General features: G+C 38.9%; 1 protein-coding gene across 2 annotated transcripts in view; it reads left to right on the forward strand.

Moving 5' to 3' along the window:
* The window catches only part of ATRNL1 (attractin like 1), a 555,427-nt gene that overhangs the window by 492,320 nt on the left and 38,718 nt on the right, over window positions 1-24,389 (forward strand). For both annotated transcript variants that reach the window (XM_076339089.1, XM_076339090.1), the window contains one exon: window positions 2,589-2,703. In XM_076339089.1, coding sequence (XP_076195204.1) covers window positions 2,589-2,703 — 115 coding nt within the window. The remainder of the gene's footprint in view (window positions 1-2,588; window positions 2,704-24,389) is intronic.

Raw genomic sequence — 24,389 nt, forward strand, 5'->3', positions numbered from 1 at the left:
TTATTTGTAAAATCTATTTGCCATATTAGTTGAGTGCACAAGAGTCACTGGCTAACCACCTCCACAATTTATGGCACTCTGTCCATGGACATGAAGAACACCTGGTCTTCTCCGTTCACAGCTCCTGCTGCAGGAACTTGCCTAGAGCTGGAAAGGCTATTTTGCACTGAAGATGCAGGAGCAGGGCCAATGCAGGGTGAAGTAGGAGGCACGGAGTTGAAGTGAGATGAACTTAACTGGTGTGGAGCTGCATACCTGTCTGAATGGTTGGGGAAGAGAGATATAGGTAGAAGTGCTGGAATGAAGGGGCATGTATTTAGGTCCAACAGGAGGTGTGATGAGTGCGTGACAGGTGGGGGTGGGAAACCTTAGATTTTGACAATCGAAAGTGCAACAGGAAGGAGTGAGTGAAAGCATGTAGTAGTGGGAGAAGTAAGCAGGGATGTCTGCACCAGATTGCTGTCAGTGCTGGTATGTTATATTATGTTATTCTATGCCTACGCTTGTCTGATGAGATTTAAACCACCCAGGACACAGACTAGCTGCTAATCTGAATGATACCATGAAGACCCTTTTCTATATTAAACATTATTATCAGAAGAATTACCATTATTTTTGCATGGTTTTTTACACTGCCCTTCAACATATGTAAGTCAAAGAAACCTTAATAAGAAAATTTTCCCACACCTTTCTTTTCCAATAATCCACTGGTACTACTTTTGTGCATGTGCAGTCAATGCTGCTAATATTAGTAAGGTTCTCACTCTGTTTTCCCCCTTTTCTGCATTGCTTTTAGTATAGAATCATATCATCCAGCAGCGCCTGTCTCAATGTTTTGCTGCTAATAGATCAACGGAAGTCAACAGACATACACCAGCTTACACAAGTTCAGAATCTCTTCTCTTCATCTGTTCCTTTGGCCTACATTGAGCCAATACATTACAAAAAAATTAAATGCTACAAATCCAGTGCACTCAGTTTAAAAATTATTTCTTATGTTGTTTCTTAAAACAACATTATTTTTAGCTGAAGCTTTTGGGGTTTTACTTTTCTGTTTCATCTTTTGGTAAGGTTTTAGTGAATAAGTTGTCATTCATTATGTCATGGCAATTTTAAAGTAGATGACATTCCTCACCCAAGTTATTTTAATGCTATCGCCTCAAATGAATCTACAGAAATGCCTTTCAAATATGACCATGAAGTAAAAGAAAAAGTACATTTATCTATTGTTCGATTTATTGCTGTATTCCCTGTTTCCTTATCTTCACTGAGCAGTAATAAATGTTGGTTACTTGGAGGTAGAAAAATAGAAAATGATAATTGCTTTACATGATGGAAGCGCCTTTGTTTTCTTTATATCTAGTACTTTGCAGTGTATTTAACTTGGCTAAACTATCATTTTTCATAGTATACTTGAATCAGTTGACGTTTATATATACATTGCATTTTGCATGTAAATGGAAAGTTTTATGGCTTTGAATTTTGAATCAAAATATCAAACTCGTATTTTGCCTTGGAACATGACAGACATTGTAAAAATTTACAAACAAAAAAAAAAGAAACAAATGCTTATGCTGATTTTGACCTAATGTTTTTAGAAATATCTTCAGTGCTTGACTAAATGTTTAAGCTCTCAAAAGTGAAATGCCTATCTCTTAGTGAGCACAAAACATGGAAACTTGTAAATATGGAAACATTGTAAATTGTCATATTAGAAATTTATTATTCTATGGCTTTGTAGACTGCTTTGCTTTTTTCCAGCTCCTCGTGTCCTCGGTCTTGGTAACTTGAGAACAATATGGCAGCAACCGTTTAGTTGAAAGCTAACTGCAAATTAAAAAATCTATATAGCTAATGAGAGAGATGTTTGGTAACAGCACATACCTCCTGCCAGCAAAAACACTATTATCATAGCTTTATATAAGACAAAGTAAGATGATAATTGCACAGGCAACATTTTCAGAGAGTTTCTAAGTTTATTTAAATATAGTAACACTGCACCTGTTTTCTGCATATGCAAAAAAATTCAAGAAGGTCCTGCCTCAAAGAAATCATTTGCTTACCAGGACAGACACAGAGAAGGCAGACTTACTGGTCTGGGAAATTCAAGAGGGATTGGCTATCTTTATATATCTGCATATAATATAGATTTGCTCTCATTTGATGGTTTTGGCATTAGGAGGGCTAGGTAACGGATGCTGTTGAAGCACAATTCTTTCACATGGGTACTTATTAGAATAGGGGAAATTCTGGTACTCTCAGATACCAGTGTGTATACCAAAAGGTTTTGCCATTTTCTGAGCTTTAAAAGCTGATATCACTAAATTTAGTGAGCTATAAAATAAAAAGTGTAATTTTATTGTCTTTATGATAATTTTGTTTTTTCTGTTTGGTAAGATTTGCAGTGTGGGCTGTTAAAGCCCATTTTTAAGTCAATTAACATGGGTAGGACGATCTGTTTAAATGCAAAGAACTAATTAGGAAAAATATCTTTCTACTGTTACAATGAACCTTAAAATAAATTAAAGATGTACAAGTAAAAATGTAATGGAAATCTCGGACGTTACATAGCTATCTTCCTTTTTCAGGGTGCTCCTAAACCGATTGCCATTGAGCCATGTTCAGGAAATAGAGCCGCAGTCCTCACGGTATTTTTATGTCTGCCCAGAGGATCATCAGGAGTCCCACCCCCTGGTCAGTCAGGTAAGGCTCGTGTTGGTGAGCATAAGCGCAGTCTACTTGGACAAATGCACCCACGCAGATCCAAAATAATGGTACAGCAGATGAATACGAGGGACTACTCAGTCAAGTTGATGTTAAGTTTAGGGCCAATGTTTAATGAGGAATTTTTGTTTGGAATTTGATGTGGTATCCCAAATAAAAAGCCCAGTGATCAAACTAGGCTGGTGTACAATGGCATGTCTGATTAGGACTTCCTGAAACAATACGCGTGTATATCGATATGCTTCAACATTCTCTTTCAGGGCAAAAAAAATTCATATGCAGCCACTTCTACGGTTTCAGTTCAAGTTGCTATAAATGAGGCTATATAGGGAATACCAGTGAGTATTCTCAGTTGAAGCTGATGTTTAGTGCACTAACTTCTAGTTAGGTTCCTTTGCAGCATGAATCCCAATGCTGTGCTGTCTGGGATTCAATTAAAATATTAGCATTTCCCAGACTGCCTGTTGGATGAAACCTGGGATTGTGTGAGTGAATGTGTCTGCTTCATTAGGAAGGTGTTCACTTTGGAAGTGATCCCAGCTCATTTTAACACAGCATTTGCATTATCTGGAAGCACTTCTTGTGGCAATCTACCGTATCTGATCTATGCTAGATCGTTGTACAAAACCATTACAGACATTCTTGTGAAATATTTCCTAAACAGGAGGTTCCTAAATATACTTTTTTAATCCTTTAAATAATTGCCTACAATGATATGATACAAAATGATTATGACAACAAAGTTTAGACAGTAACGTGGGGCTGCACAGATGACCAGTTTACTACTTCAGAATTCACTGGAGTTGTTGCCAAAATGAACGCCTTTGTAATGAGCAGTAAGCTGCATGGTATGTGCCCAAAATGCTCCTATAAGCCAGAAAATATACTTTAAGGCTAACTTTTATTATTAAGAGCCAAAAAGATATCCTTTTAACCTTCAAAAATCCATTTAAGAGATTAAAAAGTATTGAGTAATGATGATGAGGGCAAACTCAGTTGACTTATGTTGGAAATAAGCTCAGCTGAGTGTTCTTTCTTTTCCTTTCGGCCTGATGACTATCTGTTATTTATTTGGGGTTTTTAGTTCGGGTTTTTTTGGGGAGGGGGTTTATAATCCCCCCCCCCCCCCCCCGAGTCCTGAGATGAGGACTTAGTTCTTAAAATGCTGTTTATGGCTTGGAATAGAATTTCTGGAATTGCTATGAAAATAAGTGTTCCTGATGCTTTGTCAAATACGTTTCCTGGAAGAAGTATATAAATGTAAGTGCTCTGAAGAGAGCAATGAGGGAGGAAGGATTTTTAACGTATTCCCTGTTCATGTTTTAAGGAAATGAAAAAGAAACAAAGGTGTTTATAGTCTTACAACAAGGAAAAACATTATGAAAGGAAATTAAAAGTAATTGTTGAAATTGGAGCTTAAAATGTTTTTTTCTGTTGTTTTCAAACTCACCTATGATGTGCTTCTCGGCAGTAAAAATGTATTTATCTAGTTACTTCATAATCAGCTTCTGTTTACTATATACAATTTTTTTAAAAGTAATTGCTGTTCTTTGCTGTGTGTAAAACGTGGATGAAAAGGCTTTTTGAAACAGGAGATGGGTTCAACAACACAGCAGATATGTCATTTTGAATGTTTCTCAATCTATGAAAATGCACCTCTTTTTTACATGTGTTGTTATGTCCTCCTGTTCTGCTCTGTCCCCTTATTACTTTGCCTTCCATCAGCTTATATTTCAACTGCTATTCCTCCTTTTGTTATCATGGTGTTTGTCAGCCATTTAGTATTTTAAAATATCTAAAATTTTTAGTCCCACAACTTTCACTTTGTTCAGGGTCAAAAGCAAATAGAAATGCTTGAGGTGTGCAACCATGCTGATTCAACCATTAGATTATATTAGATTATATGGCTATAATCATTTTTTCTTGTGTGTAATGAATTTTGGTACTCATGGACTGCTTTCACTGTATCTAACCATGCATAGTCTAGGCAGAAGCTATTATGCAAGTTTGTTGGCATACCTGTAGCTCTACTAATTCACTTCATTCCTGTCCTGCAGCACTACCTGCTGCTTCTTTCCTGGGCTTCCTGGGAGCAGATGCTGTGAACTGTGCCAAGTTATTTGAAATGATGTGCAAGCTTTGTGCGGCAGACATATGTTTGCTATGCAGTTGGTTTCCCTTATTACCTAAGCTAGGTTAAAACGATATTTAGGTGGATGGAAGTAGTGTGTTCAGTAATTATGTCTTGCCAAGTAATTTTAGAATCCTCTATTACTTGTATATATCCATTTTCAGGCTCATTGGGATCATTCTAGGATAAAACTGACGTTGTGTCAAACATATTTGTTTAAATGATACGTCAACGATACTGATTCTCAGTTCACAATGAGAGACAGTGGGTCTCATTTCTTATATACATATGTCTGAAATATAGGAAGGAAATGCCAGTACTGTTCTGCATTACATTTTCTCCAAAATCAAGAAAGCTAATTCTTTCCACGAATAACTAGTCTACACTCTACTGGAGCTTTTAGAGTTGTATTCCTATGTTTTTAAGATCTGAATTTGATCAAACGTGAGTTTTACTTGTTTCCAAGGTTTACACTAACAAATATTTTGTTGAAAAATGTCTCTGAATATTAAAAAAACCCAACAAACTAATGTAAAGGTTACTCTTTCTGCAGCATATGTTCTATACTTCACCTGTATCAGCAGCTGGAAGAAAAGTTGAAACTACAGATGGTGGGCTTTGGCCAAAGACTATGCAAGGCAAAAACTTCTCTAGGAGAGACCATATGTCCCAGTGGAGATCTGAGTGCTTTCTACTTCCTGCAGAAAATACTCAGAACTTTACAGACTTTTGACAGCATTGTTTAGTTCTAAGTGCTAATCGTATAAGTATACAAATAGCAGCTAGGTTGATACAATTAAACTGCTTAAAATTAATATGTGGTTTAAGATAGGTTTTATACAGATTGATCATGTAGATTCAGATGAAATATTGGTAAAAATGAATTTATTGGGGAAAAAAACCCCACTATTCATTGTGACTCATGCTTTAAAAGGGGACTTTTTCAATGAAGGAACGATTTGTAGAATTAAACATCCTGGAAATCTGGAAAGACAATAAATGTTACCATCATAGCAGGTTAGGTGTAGCACAGCCAAACTTACATTTTCTTTTAGGTGTAAGCTTTGAAAAGGATCCTAACAATTCAATTATACTTCTCTAGAGTAACAACTGTTTTTAAATGAGGTTTTGCTTGGATTAAGGCAGAAATCAGAACCACATTATAAATTAGAATGATCAATGAAAAATATTAAGGAAGTTTAGCAGTGATAAAAACTAAACTTCTCAGTTTTGGATTGACTGATAGAACATGTGGTTTCCTCATTCTTCAGTTGTCCAATTGGCTGCATTGTACCTGAGTAATCAGATAAAAATTCAAAGGTTCAAAAAAAAACAATTCTCTGTACAGTTCATGGGTATATCAATATGCATGCATCATTGTATGTGCATAGCAGAAAAATGACTTGTTCAGGCACTTGTGGGCAGATTGTAATATGCAATGCACACATATGTCTTACAGATTTTATGAAACATTGGAAGCTAGAGATCATCTGTTGTTGCTGTAGTGTCTGACCCCATGCTTTAAATAGCTTAAACTCAATATCAAAGGAGATCTAATAATGAGAGCAGCTGCAACCAGATCTCTAGAAAGAACTAAATTATATGTCTCAAAGGGTATTGAACAAAACAAGCTAGACAAAAAAAAAAGAAGAGGAACAAGAGGATAATATATAAATTACTTAATGCAGAAAAAGGTGCCAATGAATTGCCAGCAGTGGAAAGACCAAGAATAACTCCTTCACGGTCTTCATACAGCTCTGGTGATATATTGGACAATACAGAAAGAATAGCTTGGTAGTGTGATAAATTCTGTTAAAAGAACTGTGATCATATTATTATTAAAACTAACTAAATCCCACACTTTGAGGTATCAAGGTATTGTACAATGTTTATAAAACTCTATGATGTTTGCGTCGTTCTTGGATAAGGCCAGTAAATGTTTTAAAGCACAAAGATAAATGAGAAGATTAGAGCATTTCAAAATAATTCAGAATCAAAGGAAGTAATTTGTGAATTATTTACAGGTTATGTTACTTTCACACAGCAAAATTTCCCTATCTACCAAGCAGGTAAAAGTGGTAGAGCACCTAGTAAATGTGCTTTCCTATTAAGACAGTAAGCTGACTGGTCTCTGAAGGGGTACATATATGAGTGTCTCTCTATTAAACCATAGAGGACATCTAACATCTACATGGCTATGACTAGGTGAGGTGAATCTAACTTAATAGTTAAAAATAACACTCGCAAATTAAAATCAAGAACTAAATAAAATATAGTAATTAATAGAGCAACTTCAGTGGAAATAATTTTGCAATGGAAGCTGTGGAATGTACATCCTGGAAGACTGCAGTATTCTGTTGCTACAAATATAAATTAAGACAGCAAAATTTCATGTTCGGCAGGCCTCTCCAACAGTGCTATCTGAAAGTTACTCTCTGATATCCTTGAATCAAAACAGAATTTCATGTAATTCTGGCCACACTAACTGTGGTGTTCAATCCTACTTAATCAGCAAGCTACAGTAGGATCACAGAATCAATAAAATTACCATGCCATCTGCCTTCCCTGTACTCACCATCATAATGAATAACAACTCATTAAGTGTTCTACAAGACAATTAGATCTGGATGGGGGTTTTCAGTAACAAGGCTTTCTTGGTTCTATTTCTAATTTTCTTGGATTAAAATTAAAAAAAAAGGTAATACATATCATAAGAGGCACATTAATATAAATATGAAATAACAAATAGTTTTAATACGGTATTATATTTAATGATAATGCTCAATTGTTCTGACCCTTGGAAACAAAACCATAGGTTAGGGTTTTCCATATGTGGAATGGGTTCATATGTGTACTTATCTCAGTATGTAGTGAAATAGTTGCAGACATATGCCGGCGTGAATAAGTCCCATGAATTTCTACCTGCTACAAAAACATTCCTTGCTCAGTCCCTTCATACTTGCAAAATAAAGTCAGTAGGGCTACAAGGATGAATAAAGATTTTCTTGTAGAAAAATGTTAAAGAAGTTGATAAAAATATACTGTAATTAAGACGTACAGAAGATGGTTACTGTGAGCACATATATTATGTACCTTTGTGTTGAATCTCCTATGGCCTTTTCTCATGTTGGAAGGTATTTACAGAATATTAAAGGAGTGAAAATACAAGACTAATTAATGAAAAAGTTAATAAGAGAATATAAATTGAATTGTACAGTGTGATGTATGGAGCACACGTTATTACAGGCCTGTGCGTGCATGTTGAGGGGTCTAGCATTTCTCATGTACTCAAAGGGAAAAGACGAGAAATACAGGGAAAGACCTGAATCTGATTCTGCATTAGCAATTATATCCGTGTGCCTACTGAAAAGCTCCTGCTTCACAGCAGCAGTGAGGCTGAAGAGTCAAGGGTGAACTTCAGAGGCTCTTTTGCGAAGGACCGCTTAACCCCTTGTCTTCTCAGACATACATATTCTGATACAGTATTTCACTTCTTTGTAGACCTTTTCTTATACTCAGAAATGGGGGGGGGGAAGGCTTGAGGCTTACTTCTGTTTAAAGCAGAGGACTAGGCCAGATCATTAATTTTGTTTGTCCTTTGATGGTCTCTGTTCAAACTGGAAAACAACGACTTACAAGTTGAAGAATTGTATGTATGGTATAATGTCAGGTAGAGAGGAGTGTTGGCAAGGTATCTGTTTTGGAATAATGCTTACACTAAGTATATATTTCACGCTATATAAAATGTGGCATTAACTATTTATAGAGTATTGCACACAGCACTTTGAAGGCATATATGGATTAACACCTACTGACAAAAATGAAGCCTTCAACTGAGCAAAAGGGAACCAGGGAAAGAGAAGAGCTTAACCTAGAGAAGAGGTACTTAAGTTATATAAAAAGTCTTTATTTCTCTTGTTCCTTCATTTAGAAGTGGGGCTTCTAATTATTCATATATATATAGCAGGCTTTAGTGAAGAAAGACCATGAGTAATCAATGTTGGGAGAGGAAAAGTGGAGGGTAGAGGTAGAAATGGGAAGATAGTCATAACTGGTATGTTATTTAGACTCCTAAACATATAAACAAGAAACCTAAAAGTGACATTGCAAAAGAGAAAAGGAAATCCGTGAAAGGATGTAAGTCTAGATAAAACAGAACATAGTTCTGCATTCTGTTTTTTCCCAGCTGGTTTACTAGTCCCATCAAAGTAGTATCTGGGCATCCTACATGTGTAAGCATATTATGTTTAAGTAAACATATTTCTCTGCATCATCCTGTTCTTTGTTCTGTACCAGTCACCTCTCTAGACTGAGTGTCATTTCTCCTTCTTTGTAATTTTGGAGACAGACTATTGGCTTATTTTCACTGTTTGCTGTTTTATTGATGTAAGTTTTTATTGATGCACCAAAGAAGTAGATTTTATATTTATAATCTAACAATACTATTTAGGTAGAATAAAGTGACATGTAAACAGGGAAAGCATTATAAAAACACTGAGCAAAACCAACTTCATAATACCCCTAGAAGGGACACTCCCCCCCATCATAATTAAGATTTCTCCTATGAAATATTGAAAAAATTTCAATTCTATTAATCTTCTCTGAAGTGTCAACATGCAACTGGAAATAAGCCAGACTATGTATTACAGCAAAACAGTGTGGATGTCTAGAACTTATGTTAAAATACAGGGGTGAGTCAGGCATTTTATTTGGGCCAAAACCAAAGTAGGGTTTACAGTGCCATGATTCACCATTCCTAGGAAAAAACTGTCTCCAGAAAATATTATACATCTGCATTATACGAATGATGCTTCCATGATGGAAATCACAGTGACAATTCACATGGCTCAGCTTGCAAAGGTGCATGGCCATATTCATTTGACCAGAAGCTCTGCAGATAAGGTGGATTATTTTAAAACACTCGGTGAGGAACAGAATTTTTTTAGAAAGTTTACCTTTACAGTTTAGACTGTGTGAAAACTGAGTTTAATCCATCTCTGTAACCTAAGGCATGACTAGAGCATTTTGTATAGAAATGTAATTTTGGTAATTGCATTGAGGGATACTCCATATTAGTTACCAATATGCTGCCAGTTAAATGCTCAAAAAATAGAAAAAGAAAATTGTGTGAGAAAATCAAAACGGTCTTTGTAAGAGTTTAATGACTATAACTAAAACTAAACTCCTAATTAATATATTAAGCAGTAACTTCAACTTATTGACACTGAGAGACTCATTTGTCAAGTGCGATGGTCTCAAAAGAAGTAAAATCTGGAGTTCTTAGTTCACTGGAGATGCTTAGCAAAATAGCTCTTTAAGACTTGGTGGAAATTGAAATCGTCTATTCTGAAGATCATTTTACTGAAGGAGTTGCTTTCTTTTAAATAGTAAGGCCTATTTTTGGAGCGACTATTTTCTGCTTAATTCCATTCTTCTGCATGGAAGGGAGCAGACTGTGTTTATAGTATTGACACTGTGAAAAGAACACCATGGTAAGTGGCAGATGGTGCCGATGATTACTTAAAAAATATTTATGGCAATAGCAAAAACAAAGTAGATAATAAGATCCAGTAGCCACCACCCCTCCTCCAGCCCAAACCCAGAGCACTTATTTTTGCAACCTGCAGGGTAAAGTCTACCTCAAAAGCACTGAGGTTCTTAGCATAGTAAGCTTTGTAAGTGATGAAGAATGAGGTGGGTATTTGTTTTGTCTGGTCTTTTAAAGAAAACTTAGGTGGTTCTGTTATGAATTAGTTTTTAAATCATTCTAGCCATAGAACCTTGATTCCTTTATATTCTGAAGAATTTATTTGAAAAGGACATAAACACTTTAATATGAAGAACATGCAGTATAATGTTAGCAATGTGTCTTCTACAAGTCTTGGCAAAAGTAACTTATTGATTGGACAGTAAAAACCGCATACTGCAGAGTATCAACTGAGAAAAAAAAGACAGACAAGAAAAAGAAGAAAACAGAGTTAGAGGTGGTTGTTTTACAACTTCATCACTGGATTTCCTGCCCTAGAGGGACTCAATAAAATGAGATGTATTAATAAAAACTGTTAAATACCACGAACATTTCTTTGACAACTAGTTATTCATTGTTCAAACCAAAGCTGTCACTGTTCCTCCAGAGTATCAGAAATAGGCTGGGGGGGGGGGGGGGCGGCTTTTGCAGCTTTAATTGCATAAAGGGAACTGAAAGAATGTCTGACAAGGCTGTAAAAATTCTGAACACTATGAATTGTAAGTACAGTTGTGTACACCTCCTCTGCTCATGAGGGTTGGCTGAGCCATTTTCAGGTTGCATCCAGATGGCAGTTTGGTGATTTCCTCTCCCCACTCACCATGGGGAATAGAGAGGCAATGATGGATGCTCATGGTCCTAAGCTTCTGGCTGTGAACAGGCGCACTAGAACCCAAACCTTCAAATCGAAGGCTCTAAACTGGAAAGAAACCTCATACTTCAATCATACCTGTCTGCTGATCATCAGCTGAAGTTCTCAGGAGTTATCCTATTTTCATCCTGACATCTATCACCCACAATGTTTCAACACAGCAGTCATATCTCTTTTCCACCTTCATTTTGCCAGGCTAAGGCAAATGAGGTCTGCTTTAAACATGTTCTTCAATCTTCTGAACACCTTTGTAGCACTGTCCCAGTTTCAGCTTCAGTTCAGCTTTTTTTACCTTGCACGGCCAGGTTGTACTCAGAGTGCCATGGGAAGTCCCATCTGGCCTTGCCCGGTGGCACTAACATTTCCTTGCTGTACCCCATTTAACTTTAACTTTTTTTAAACAATTCCCCCCCCTTTCAACTCGGTCATTCTGTGGCCAACTTCTTACATCTTCTTCTCTTCCACAAACAGTGAGCTTCTAGTGCATAAGTTTCTGCTTGTTCCCAAAATACATAGCTTTGAATTTTGCAATGTTGAGGAATATAAATGTACTCAGATTCAAGTTCTTGAGGTCATACATCTCTTTCTGGTTTATATTTTACTCCTTCTCTGTATTGATGATACGTACATACATGTTTGTCATGATTGAATTTCAGCAGCATACTCCTACTTTTATGCCAAGCTCTTTAATGAAAATATTAAAAAAGACTGGTCAAAACATTGATTCTTGTTGCTATACCTTCAGCAGCCTTCTTCCTCTTCAAAACTACTCTTTGTTTTCTCTCCTTCATGCAATTGTCCACTCTCCATAACTCCTGTACTATCTCTCTCATCTTTTGTATCAGCTGATAATTTCCCACAGTATAAGATACGTTTCAGAAATTTAGTCTTCTGCATGTTCTTACCCAGAAAATCAGTTAACTTATTGTAGAAAACTATCAGGTTGGTCAGGCACAATCTTTAATGAAATGTTGATGCATTTTGACCCATTTTCCATTTACCTGTCTTTAATTATTCTTTCTTGTGAAGTATCATATAGCTCAGTCTGATTAACAGATCAGTAAAGAACTGAATAATTTTTTTCTTTCTTGAATCTAGACAATTTTTAGTATGAAATAAACAGCACTTACTGTTCTCAATTTGTATGCCACTGCATTTGATGTGACAGATGATTAAATTTCCCTGTTACCAGCCTTTGTTTTCTTGTATTCTTACAGAACTAGTGTTCTGATTACCCTAATGTCAATGCGTAAAACTTCTGTTGTTTCTATTTCCATACCCTCATTCCATTATCCATGTTGATGGTACCTTCTTTGATAAATATCATCTCCCTCCTTGAAAACCATCAAATAATTCACTGCTGGGACAATATCTAGAAAATACTTGATCTCTGCCTCATTCTTTCTACATAATGACTCTTCTTTTTTTTGCTCTCTTATTTATTTATACAGTGAAATCTTTAGATGCTTGTTTTAATAAACCTTTGCAAGGTCTAACTCAGCTTGACTTGACAATTCTTATTTCACTCTTACTTTTCTTTACCTCTAAAACACAGCCTCCTTTGTTGCTTGATGCTTTTTATCCATTTTCGTAGGGTTTCTGAATTTAAAAAATGTGCATAGCCTCCTTCCTTTAGAAAGTCATTGGCTTCCATATAGCATAGTTATAATGTATTTGTTGGAAGTCAGGGAAGAGTCAAGAATTTTTCTTGATGAATGTATTGCAGGTCAGCAGTAACTGCACAGCGTGCTTTTATGTTCATGTAGAAAGGGACAGATTTCTAGCAGTGATTTGTCCCTTGGAGAGTCTGGGCAAGATTTATGGTAGCCAGGACCTTGTGCTCCCTACCTTGTCAAATGGCAGGGACGGCCTTAGGATCCCACAATGGGCTCCATGTGGAGGGGTGGGGAACTGCTGTCCCTTAATATTTTGGCCCCTTTCTACTCGCAGATCTAATTTCCTCACCATAATCGCTTCCTCTAAACAAAGTGGTAGTTTGCAGAGCTTGGTCTTATTTTCTTTTTTTAGGCTGTGAAATCCTATACTTGTATTACTGGAAGTGATGTTTTTTCTTTTTGCCTGTTCTGTGATGAGAAGGCCACAGGATTAGTAGGGTTTGGAGAGTCAGAGTAAAATTGATAGGTGTACAAAGAAAAGTAATTCATGAATAGGAAGAAGAAAATGTTCTGTAAAGTTAGGTCTTCAGATTTGATTGTCTTCCGGGCAGACCCTTAAGCACACTGCAAGGCTAAGCTTTCCATAGTTGAAAGAAATTGTGGAGTGCTTTTTTTCTTTTGACGCAAACTATATAGATGTCAACAAAGGAAAGAAAAAGGAAAACAAAAAAACAAAAAACACACCCACCCCAAAACAAACCCAGAAAAGTGATAAAGGCAACTAACAGACATGTGAAGTTCTCACTTGAGAATTTTGCTGAGAGGTTATATGATACTGATGTCATTTTTAACAGAAATCTCATGGAAAAAAAATCTTTCACTAGTATGATTTATTTTACACAAGTGGAAACATTGGTGATCAGATAATGCTATTAAGCAGTGTTTTGTTCTACTCTCTTGATATTGGCGCAAAGACTTAGTGTTTCTTACATAGGAAATATGCAGTAATAGGACTTGTCTTGTCTGCATTCAGCCCATATGAATGTACAGCTTCACCTTAATAGAGCATCTTATTTGGCCATGTTCCTCCTGAAAACCAAGCAGCTTATTTTAATTTTGTACTGTTAAACTTTGAGGATTCAACAGATGTCTAGTTAGAGTTGCAAAATTAGGTAAGTGAACAAATCCTTGTGCAAGTGACACACTGGATGATAAGTGTCCTTCCTATTTGAAATTGGTGGTCTGGTTTTGTATTCAGTCAACACATACTAGGTGGAGCAGATGGCTTACAGTTAAATTAGAACCATAAACCTTTCAAAGATAAAGTTATATATAATTCAAATCTTTCAGCAGGGGTCCCATCACCTATTTCTCCTTCCTCTAACTTTAAATTCCTTGAAAAGAAGCATCTTTTTTTTATCAACAGAAGTCAAATCTGTTCAAATCTACCACTAGAAAGAGTTACATTGAGACCTGTCCTGATTCACAGTCATACCATCATGGAAAGTTTCATTCATCACTGGGACAACCCACTTGCCCATAATCTACCTTCCCACATTTATTTTATCACACTCTGGGGTAAGATGCTTCTACTGTCTATTTTTGGGATAAAGCTATCCAAAATTATAGAGAGACCAATCAGATTTATTGTTCTGTGGCATTTGATGGCATCCATCTGTTTATTTACGAAACCATTAAAGACTTATTGAGTTACTAGACTACAGAGAAAATAAATTGAGTTATCATCTACAGTTAAATTCAGTCCTTGCATCTGCTGTCTTTTCAGCCTGTATGGTGTTTTCTGAAATTACACTGGCTTGCAGACCCAGGCTTCAGGAATACATTTACTTCACAGCCTTTTTATGCCATTTCAAGTGAATTTCTAATGCATGGGCAATTTGTGGTTCAGGAAAATGTTGACAGAAGGATGTCAGGGCTTTCTGTTGTTAGCAGTTTAAAAGCATGATAGGACAGTTCTTGCTTAAAAGTAGCTCTTAAAAGTTTGGAGCTGCTCAATTTCTGGAATCATAGAATCATTGAGGTTGGAAAAGACCTCTAAGATCATCGAGTCCAACCATCGACCCAACACCACCATGCCCACTAAACCATGTCCCTGAGCACCTCATCTACACATCTTTTAAATACTTCCAGGGATGGGGACTCAACCACTTCCCTGGGCAGCCTGTTCCAATGTTTCACCACTCTTTCAGTAAAGAAATTTTTCCTCATGTCCAATCTAAACCTCCCCTGGCACAACTTGAGGCCATTTCCTCTCGTCCTATCGCTCGTTACTTGGGAGAAGAGACCGACACCCACCTGGCTACAACCTCCTTTCAGGTAGTTGTAGGGAACGATGAGGTCTCCCCTCAGCCTCCTTTTCTCCAGGCTAAACAACCCCAGTTCCCTCAGCCGCTCCTCATCAGACTTGTTCTCCAGACCCCTCACCAGCCTCGTTGCCCTTCTCTGGACACGCTCCAGCACCTCAACGTCCTTCTTGTAGTGCGGGGCCCAAAACTGAACACAGTATTCGAGGTGCGGCCTCACCAGTGCCGAGTACAGGGGCACGATCACTTCCCTACTCCTGCTGGCCACACTATTTCTGATACAGGCCAGGATGCCATTGGCCGCCTTGGCCGCCTGGGCACACTGCCGGCTCATGTTCAGCCGGCTGTCGACCAGCACCCCCAGGTCCTTTTCTGCCAGGCAGCTTTCCAGCCACTCTTCCCCAAGCCTGTAGCGCTGCATGGGGTTGTTGTGGCCGAATTGCAGGACCCGGCACTTGGCCTTGTTGAACCTCATACAGTTGGCCTCGGCCCATCGATCCAGCCTGTCCAGGTCCCTCTGCAGAGCCTTCCTACCCTCGAGCAGATCAACACTCCCGCCCAACTTGGTGTCGTCTGCAAACTTACTGAGGGTGCACTCGATCCCCTCATCCAGATCATGGATAAAGATATTGAACAAGACCGGCCCCAAAACTGAGCCCTGGGGAACACGGCTCATGACCGGCTGCCAACTGGATTGAACTCCATTCACCACAACTCTCTGGGCCCAGCCATCCAGCCAGTTTTTGACCCAGCGCAGAGTACATCTGTCTAAGCCGTGAGCCGCCAGCTTCTCTAGGAGAATGCTGTGGGAGACGGTGTCAAAGGCCTTGCTGAAGTCCAGGTAGACCACATCCACAGCCTTTCCCTCATCTACTAGGCAGGTCACCTGGTCACAGAAGGAGATCAGGTTGGTCAAGCAGGACCTGCCTCTCATGAATCCGTGCTGGCTGGGCCTGATCCCCTGGTTGTTCCGTTCATGCCTTGTGAGTGCCAAGATGAACCGCTCCATAATCTTCCCAGGCACCGAGGTCAGGCTGACAGGCCTGTAGTTCCCCGGATCCTCCTTCCGGCCCTTCTTGTAGGTGGGCATCACATTGGCAAGCCTCCAGTCGTCCGGGACCTCCCCCATTAACCAGGACTGCTGATAAATGATGGAGAGTGGCTTGGTGAGCACCTCCGCCAGCTCCCTCAGCACTCTCAGGTGGATCCCATCCGGCCCCATAGACTTGTGAGCTTCCAGGTGGTGTAACAGGTCATTGACTGCTTCCTCTTGGATTACGGGGGGTTCATCCTGCTCGCCGTCCCTGTCTTCCAGCTCAGGGGGCTGGAGGATACCTGGTCTGTCTGTTAAAGACTGAGGCAAAGAAGTCATTGAGTACCTCAGCCTTTTCCTCATCCTTGGTGACAATGTTGCCCCCCTGCATCCAATAAAGGATGGAGATTCTCCTTGGCTCTCTTCTTGTCATTAATATATTTGTAAAAACTTTTTTTGTTGTCTTTAACGACAGCGGCCAGATTGCGTTCTAGCTGGGCTTTTGCCTTTCTCATTTCTTCTCTGCACGACCTAACGAGATCCCTGTACTCTTCTTGAGTCGCCTGCCCCTTCTTCCACAAGCAGTAAACTCTCCTTTTTTTCCTGAGTCCCAGCAAAAGCTCCCCGTTCAGCCAGGCCGGTCGTCTTCCCCGCCCGTTCTTCTTACGGCGTACAGGGACAGCCTGCTCCTGTGCCTTTAAGACTTCCTTCTTGAAGATCGTCCAGCCTTCCTGGGCCCCTTTGCCCTTCAGGACCGTCTCCCAAGGGACTCTCTCAACCAACGTCCTGAACAGGCCAAAGTCCGCCCTCCGGAAGTCCATGGTTGCGGTTTTGCTGCCCCCTCTCCTTACTTCACCAAGAATGGAGAATTCTACCATTTCATGGTCGCTAAACCCAAGACAGTCTCCAACCACCACATCTCCCACCAGTCCTTCTCTGTTAGTAAACAGCAGGTCGAGCGAGGCACCTCCCCTGGTAGGCTCACTTACCAGCTGCGTCAGGAAGTTGTCTTCCACACACTCCAGGAACCTCCTAGACTGCTTCCTCTCTGCCGTGTTGTATTTCCAGCAGACGTCCGGGAAGTTGAAGTCCCCCACGAGAACAAGGGCTAGCGACTGAGAGACTTCTGCCAGCCGCTTGTAGAATGCTTCATCCGCCCCTTCATCCTGGTTGGGTGGTCTATAACAGACTCCCAGCAGGATATCTGCCTCGTTGGCCTTCCCTCTCATCCTTACCCATAAACACTCAACCGTATCATCATCACAATCGTTGAGCTCTATACAATCGAAACGCTCCCTAACATACAGGGCCACCCCACCGCCTCTCCTTCCTCACCTGTCCCTTCTGAAGAGTCTATAGCCATCCATTGCAGCACTCCAGTCATGAGAGTCACCCCACCATGTTTCTGTGATGGCGACTAAGTCATATCTCTCCCGCTGCACAATGGCTTCCAGCTCCTCCTGTTTGCCGCCCATGCTGTGTGCATTGGTGTAGATGCACTTGAGCTGGGCTATCGATTTTGCCCCCGGCATCAGCATGCCACCCCTAGGCTCATCTCTAGTGAGCCTGGTTTTATCCCCTTTCCCCCTTCGAACCTAGTTTAAAGCCCTCTCAATGAGCCCTGCCAATTCATGAGCAATGATCCTTTTCCCCCTGTGAGACAGCTGGACTCCATCTGCCGCCAGCAGGCCCGGTGCTGTGTAAACCTCCCCGTGATCAAAAAAGCCAAAATTCCTCCAATGGCACCAGCTGCTGAGCCATGTGTTGATCAGGTGTGTTTTCCTGTTCCTTTCAGTATTCTTCCCTGCCACTGTAGAGGAAAACACTAGCTGTGCTCCCGATCCTTCAACCAGCCGCCCCAGTGCCCTGAAGTCCCTTTTGATCACTTCAGGACTTCTCTCTGCAACCTCATCACTGCCAGCCTGTATAACCAGCAGCGGGTAGTAATCAGAAGACCGTGCCAAACCAGGGAGCTTCCTAGTGATGTCTCTGACCCAGGCCCCAGGGAGGCAGCAGACTTCCCTGTGGGACGGGTCCGGTTGGCATACAGGGCCCTCTGTTCCCCTCAGAAGGGAATCGCCTACAACAATTACTATGAAAATTGAATCATTTGATCCAACCCCTTTCAATCAATATTGTGCAACTACTGTAGGAGGCTAGGTTTAAATCTTATGGACACAAATAAATTAATATCACTATCATTATTATTATTAAGTAAAACACTTTTAAGATGAAGGGTAGGAGATGAACTACTCTCTGTGCTCTATACATTCAATTACTATTGTAAGTACAAAGGAAAAGACATAGGGTTTAAAGTTCAAAACTTTCTGTTAATAAAATTGTATAGCAGACTGAGGAAATATGTCTTAATGGGATACTTTCTTCCTTGTAATAAGAATGAGTTTGTAACAATGAACTCAGTTATCGCCCGCATCCTTTCTAGTTGTGGATTAAATGTCCTGTAACTATGAAATCACTAGAAATGTCCTTCTGAAGGAGGTATTTTGGATCCAGCAAAAATATTAACTCAAACCACCCACAGATAGCTGAGAGCTCAGGGTTGGTGTTAATTAGCTCACAGTTGTTAGACAGGTTGCTTGTTATAACATCTTCCTTTACTGTGACAACTTCTCAACTTCTCTTATTCATGTGCCTTGGATAGTTCTACTTCATAATTCTGGAACTGAGAGGTATAGGGAATATAGTTCAAAGACATCTATGTGTCAGCTCGTGTCCTGTAGGAATATAGTAGATCCAGGTCAGTACTGTCTGCACAAGACCAGGGCCGAGTTCTGCATCTCTCTGCACTATCCTTTTAGCATCTAGGTACAGCACTCTGCCTACACATACAACCAGCTAAACCACGCATCCAAATGACTAAGTCTTTGTGGAACATGAAATGGGGAACAGTGTAGAAACCACCAAATGCTGCTTTTTGGAATGAGTTTGAGCCTAGTAAGGCTGTCAGAACTCGTATACCCTGGTGACTCATACCTGACTGCAGAGCTGCTCGAGAATTTCTGCAGGATGCACCACTATACGTTCTGTAGTACTTGCACCAGATGGGCTTCTCTGCTATCAGGGCTATTCCTGCCTGCAACTACCCAAGTTAAAAAAAAAAAAAAAAAGAGTTGGAAGGTGATTTTTCTGATCTTCCTTACAAAATACAGCACAGACAAAGGTCTGCAGAAACAACGAGAAGAGATAAATTTAGGCATACAGAATTAGCGGGTCCATAAAATGAAAACAAGCTGTTTAAAAGATTGTTTTTTAAAAAAAATCCAAACAAAAATCCAGGGATCAGTTAAATACATAAAAAATGAAGAGAAGGAAAATATTAAATGAGATGAGGCTAGGTTTCTATAAATATTATTGGACTTGGCAGGTAAGTGACACACCAAAATGCATATATTTTTTGTACTGGAGAAGATGAGCCTGAAAATGACTGAGAGCTAATTCATACGGAAAAATGGCAGACAAAATAATCCATCCAAAAGAGGGACATTTTAAACTAGTACCTCTATGTGAACCATTTTTAAAAGCATTCTTTTTTATAAACCTAATCTTTCTAAAATTCTTGGATCTGAAAAATGGTAATATGAAGTGAATTTTCCAAATTCCTAAGTGTGAAGCTTGAATCTGAACAGTAGCAGAAAAAGACCACTCTTGTCACTTGTAAGTCTTTCATTTCAATAAAGTTGTCGTAAGTGCTCAAAACATGCTAGGGTGTAAATGAAAGATTACAAAGAAAATTACAATGGCAAACTATATTTAGTGTTGAGAATGACTCAACGTGATACAATCATTAAAAGTTTAGAATGACAATGTATCTACCCTTTTCACCCATTCTGTGCTTAATTCCTACTCTTTTTATATATATATATTTATTACTTATAATTCAGGATTCAACGATACAAAGTCTTGAGCATCTTCTGTGAAGTACTCTGTGTCCTCAGCTTGCTTTGAATGCAACTGACTGTAAGCGGGAGTTAAAATATCTAGTGCCTTGCCATGGGGCAAACCAAGTAAGGCAGTATACTTGGATTTCAGTGATCAAAGGGTAACTTTCCTTATCCTTGTCCTCTGAGAGTGATATACCAGCATGATACACGTAACTGCAGTTCAAGGCTTCAGACTTATCCCTGGTAGCATCATTCAGGGCACTTTTCCAGGTATGTAACTGCTTCAGGCTTGTGCTGTCTTTTTCCCCTCAACCCTTCCCCTTCCTATGTATTTGCAGCTGTATTTGCCTCTCACTCCTTCAGTTCAAATTCACACAAGAGTGGGTTCAGCAGAACTTGCTCTGTGGTGAAATGTTTTCACTGACTTGAGGTAAGCAAGGAAATTTTAGATGGCTGATTATAGTTAATTATATCTAAAAGGAAGAAAAGACTTGCTGGGACTTGCACCTACTGGAACTTGTATCCAAAGTAGACTTTAGTCCTTGCTCTGTTACCGGATCCCCATGTGTTTGTGGATGGATGGTGTTTCTCTATGCTCTCTGTAAAATGGGAATGCTACTTTGTGAGGATGTTGTGGGAATAAATGAATTAATGTTTGAGAAGTTCTCGGAATCATTGTTGTAAGTGTAATAGAAAAAAAATGAATAATCATTCATAGCGTGGTTTAGTGCATAACATCATTCATTAATTTCCAGATCCCTGCTTTGCCTCAGCAGGAAAATTTGAGTCAAGGATAGAGTTAAGAACTCTTCTTCAGTATTTGTTGATGAATTTTCAGATCAGTATCTCAATATATAAGATACTCTGTTGTTTTGTTTTTTTCCAGGGAAGTGCAGATTAATCCATTATTCTTCCTCGTAGATAAATGATTCCTGTCAAATATACTTATGCAGGAATCTTTGTCCACAGTAGAGAAATACTGATTAGTCATCATGAGGGAAAATAGATAAAGAATCTTAGATAGCACATTGCAGCTGAGAGCACACAAGGAATTTTTTTGTAGAGATATTTTGGTTACCTGAAAATGTATCAATATGCAAAAAGCATAACAAGTTACACTACAGACTAGTAGAGCGTTACACATTACATTCAAGAAGAGACTGCATCTTTTCCTCGGGAAGCAGCAAAGGAATATTGGCCATAAAATGCAAAATGATCTAAGTATAAATGTGAACTTCAGATGGAATTTTCTTTACAATTTCTGGAGATTGTAATTATTAAATTCTAAATACCAACTATTGAAGAAATATCCTTTGAATAAATTCTATTTGCATTTGTATATGGACAAGATGAAAATAATGGGGTTTTTTTAGAAAACAGGGGACCATGGCTGGCAGCACACTGAGCCACATCCTGAGCTGCATCAGAGGATTGTTCAGACTGACATAGGAGACATGTGGCTTTATATGGTCCGTTAGATTGGCATTAAAATATATCCTTTAATTACTGTTTTCTGATGATTTAAGAAAGTTTCCTCAGAAAAAGATTTAGAATAGAAAAAGCTCTAATTTATGTGAAACAGTGCATAAAAATCAGTTACTCATCCACCTAAGAAACATTATAAGCTACCCATCAGCTTCAGTTCAGAACAGAATTTGAAGAATAGCCCGAAAGAGGCATCAAATTTCTTCTGCGTTTTAAAGAGCTTGGTAATGCAAGATACTGAGTGTGACAAATGCAGCTAGGTATAAATTACCACCCTTTCTTCTTGCATCTACTGGAGCTCGAGGTCCCACTTCCCTCCACTAAAATGCACACAGTTCCACCTTGGTTTGTACCGGAGGAAATTTGGAATGCCATTACAGAACACTCTGCAAACTCCCATTATTTTCAGTAGGAGTGATGCCAAGCTCCTTTCAATGTTGATTACAGAATCATAAAAAAATAAGGCTGGAAAGGACTTTTAGAGATCATTTAGTCCCATCTCCCCTCTGCAAGGCAGTATCAGCTGCATGTAAACAATTCCTGGCAGATGTTTGTCTAACCTGTTCATAAAAGCGTACAAAAATGGAGTTTCTGCTTCTTACCTAGGAAATTTTTCCCCATGCATTCCTGTGCTAACTGTTAGAAAGTTTTTGCTAATAGTTAACCTAAATTTCTCTGCTATGGTTTAAGCCCATTACTTTTTATCATGCCCAAAATAAGCATGGAAAAAAGATTATTTCCTTCCTTCCTTTTCTCTGCAGCCTTTAATATTTTTGTTTCCCCTCTATCACCTTTCTCTATATCAAAATAATCCCAGTTTCTCCAAGCTGGTCAAGGTCATTTTCTAGACCTGTTTGTTTGTATTAGTCCTCTATACTATGCCTATGCAAAGACAGGTACAGCAGGAGTGTAGAATACGGGGGACTGGAGGGGGAAATTGAGTATTTTAAAAGGAAGTCTTCCTAAAATGATACCAGACATTCAATAGCATTTTTGCAAGTACATCAGCTTATCTTTCAGTCTCTTCTTCAGTGTGCCCTTTTCACATGTACAACTTCCATCCTCCTTAAGCTGTTAATTACTGATGACTGATATAGCTGAAATGATTTGCTGAAAGGCTGGTATACCTAAAATGAGAGGTATGCGATACGTGACATTGTAATTCTGAACTTGGGCAATATGCAGGATCTATAGAGCAACAGGAAAATCAAGGCTGTGTTTGATTTAGATTTTCTACTTTCCAAATGTTAATTTTACTAAGTGACTTGACACTGAAACCAGAAAGCTTACTCCACACTTCTTCCTAAGTTTGGCTGTTTTTAGGATTTCCTGCAGAGATCTTGGCCCTGGGCTTTAATTCCTTCTTCCCACAAACATGCCCATCTCTTTCCATACGCAATGGAGTCAATGATTCATGTCTGGTACAGTCAGCCAGCAGGGATCAGTTATTTCTTCCTGCAGCGTTATGGCACTTTGTAGCAAGGTGCAATGAACATTGCATTTAATGAAGAGGAGTTTCTCTTAGGAAGCAAGTGTGACTTAGTTCCCACCAAAAGTGGTGCATCCCAATTTAGGATCTATGATGTGCATTTTGCTTACAAGGATGTACAATTCATTCACAAGGAAATTTGTAATTTATTCAGGTAATCCTTACCTGTAGGATAAATATTGTCTCCTAAAACTCGCATAAAGCTGTGTAATCTGATAATCTATTCCATCAGTATAGTGCTAAGAAATTCTGTAATAAACTTTCATCAGTTGTTGTTAGGCAACTAGAGCTTTATTCAAATGATATTTCCCTGATATTATGCTTCAGCGATGCTTTCTTTGATTTTTCTCCATTGATCAAAAGTAGTGATATGAAAAGAGACTTTTAGAAAGCACCATTCTAGTAAAAGTTAATCTCCCTTCAACCGTATCTCCTATAATTGACTAAGGGATAGAACATAATTATAATTGCAGAAAAAAAATTATATATTAACACATTCACCAGTAGTACAAAAATAGTATAAATGAAAGCTTGGCATGCACACTTTTAATAAAATAACAAAGCAATTATGTTTAAAAAGATGAGTTCCAATCAAAAGATCTATACTTGCACAGTGCAGCCTGCGTGGACAGAGTTAAAGTGTGCAAATACACCATATACTGAGATAAATTATTACCTTTCTCTTTCGAAAGTAAGATATGCTGCTATGACCACCTTTATATCTATAGATACATCTCCAGAAACTTTTCCACATGAGGAATTGTATCACTTTAGTGATACCTGTGCCATTAAAACAGTTTAGGTTTTGGAAAAAAAAACCCTTAGAAAAGTCCCAAGAAACTTCACAAAACAAATAACTTCTGTAAGCACCCAAATTAACCAGCTTATATGTTCCTCTTGGTGTTTGTTCCATGTTTTGACTACATCCATTTTTGTGCAGTACTTGGTCTGACTTCCTTAAATTGTGTTGCATTGCTTGGGTGCTTTTGATAAAGTGCTTGTTATGTTCTCCTCTTTGAATTTCCCTACCTCATCGCAATAGCTGCTGTATGCATTTTCTTTTCCCTTTTGAAAAGCAAAAGTTGAGATACTTTGCTTCCCCAAATTATTTTTCTTTTGATATCAGATTGCATGCATGAATTTTAATGCTGCATTTCTTGCTCTGGGAGCTGAAACTTTTGTTTATTCAGTGGAGCACTGGTGCAGTTTTCCCTGCAGGGCTCACCGATGTGTCGGGTCCCTTACTTTGACGGAAGGTGTTTCCACTTATTCCTTAATGGTCCTAGA

Source organism: Aptenodytes patagonicus, chromosome 5 (assembly GCF_965638725.1).
Source record: "Aptenodytes patagonicus chromosome 5, bAptPat1.pri.cur, whole genome shotgun sequence".
Lineage (NCBI taxonomy): Eukaryota > Metazoa > Chordata > Aves > Sphenisciformes > Spheniscidae > Aptenodytes > Aptenodytes patagonicus.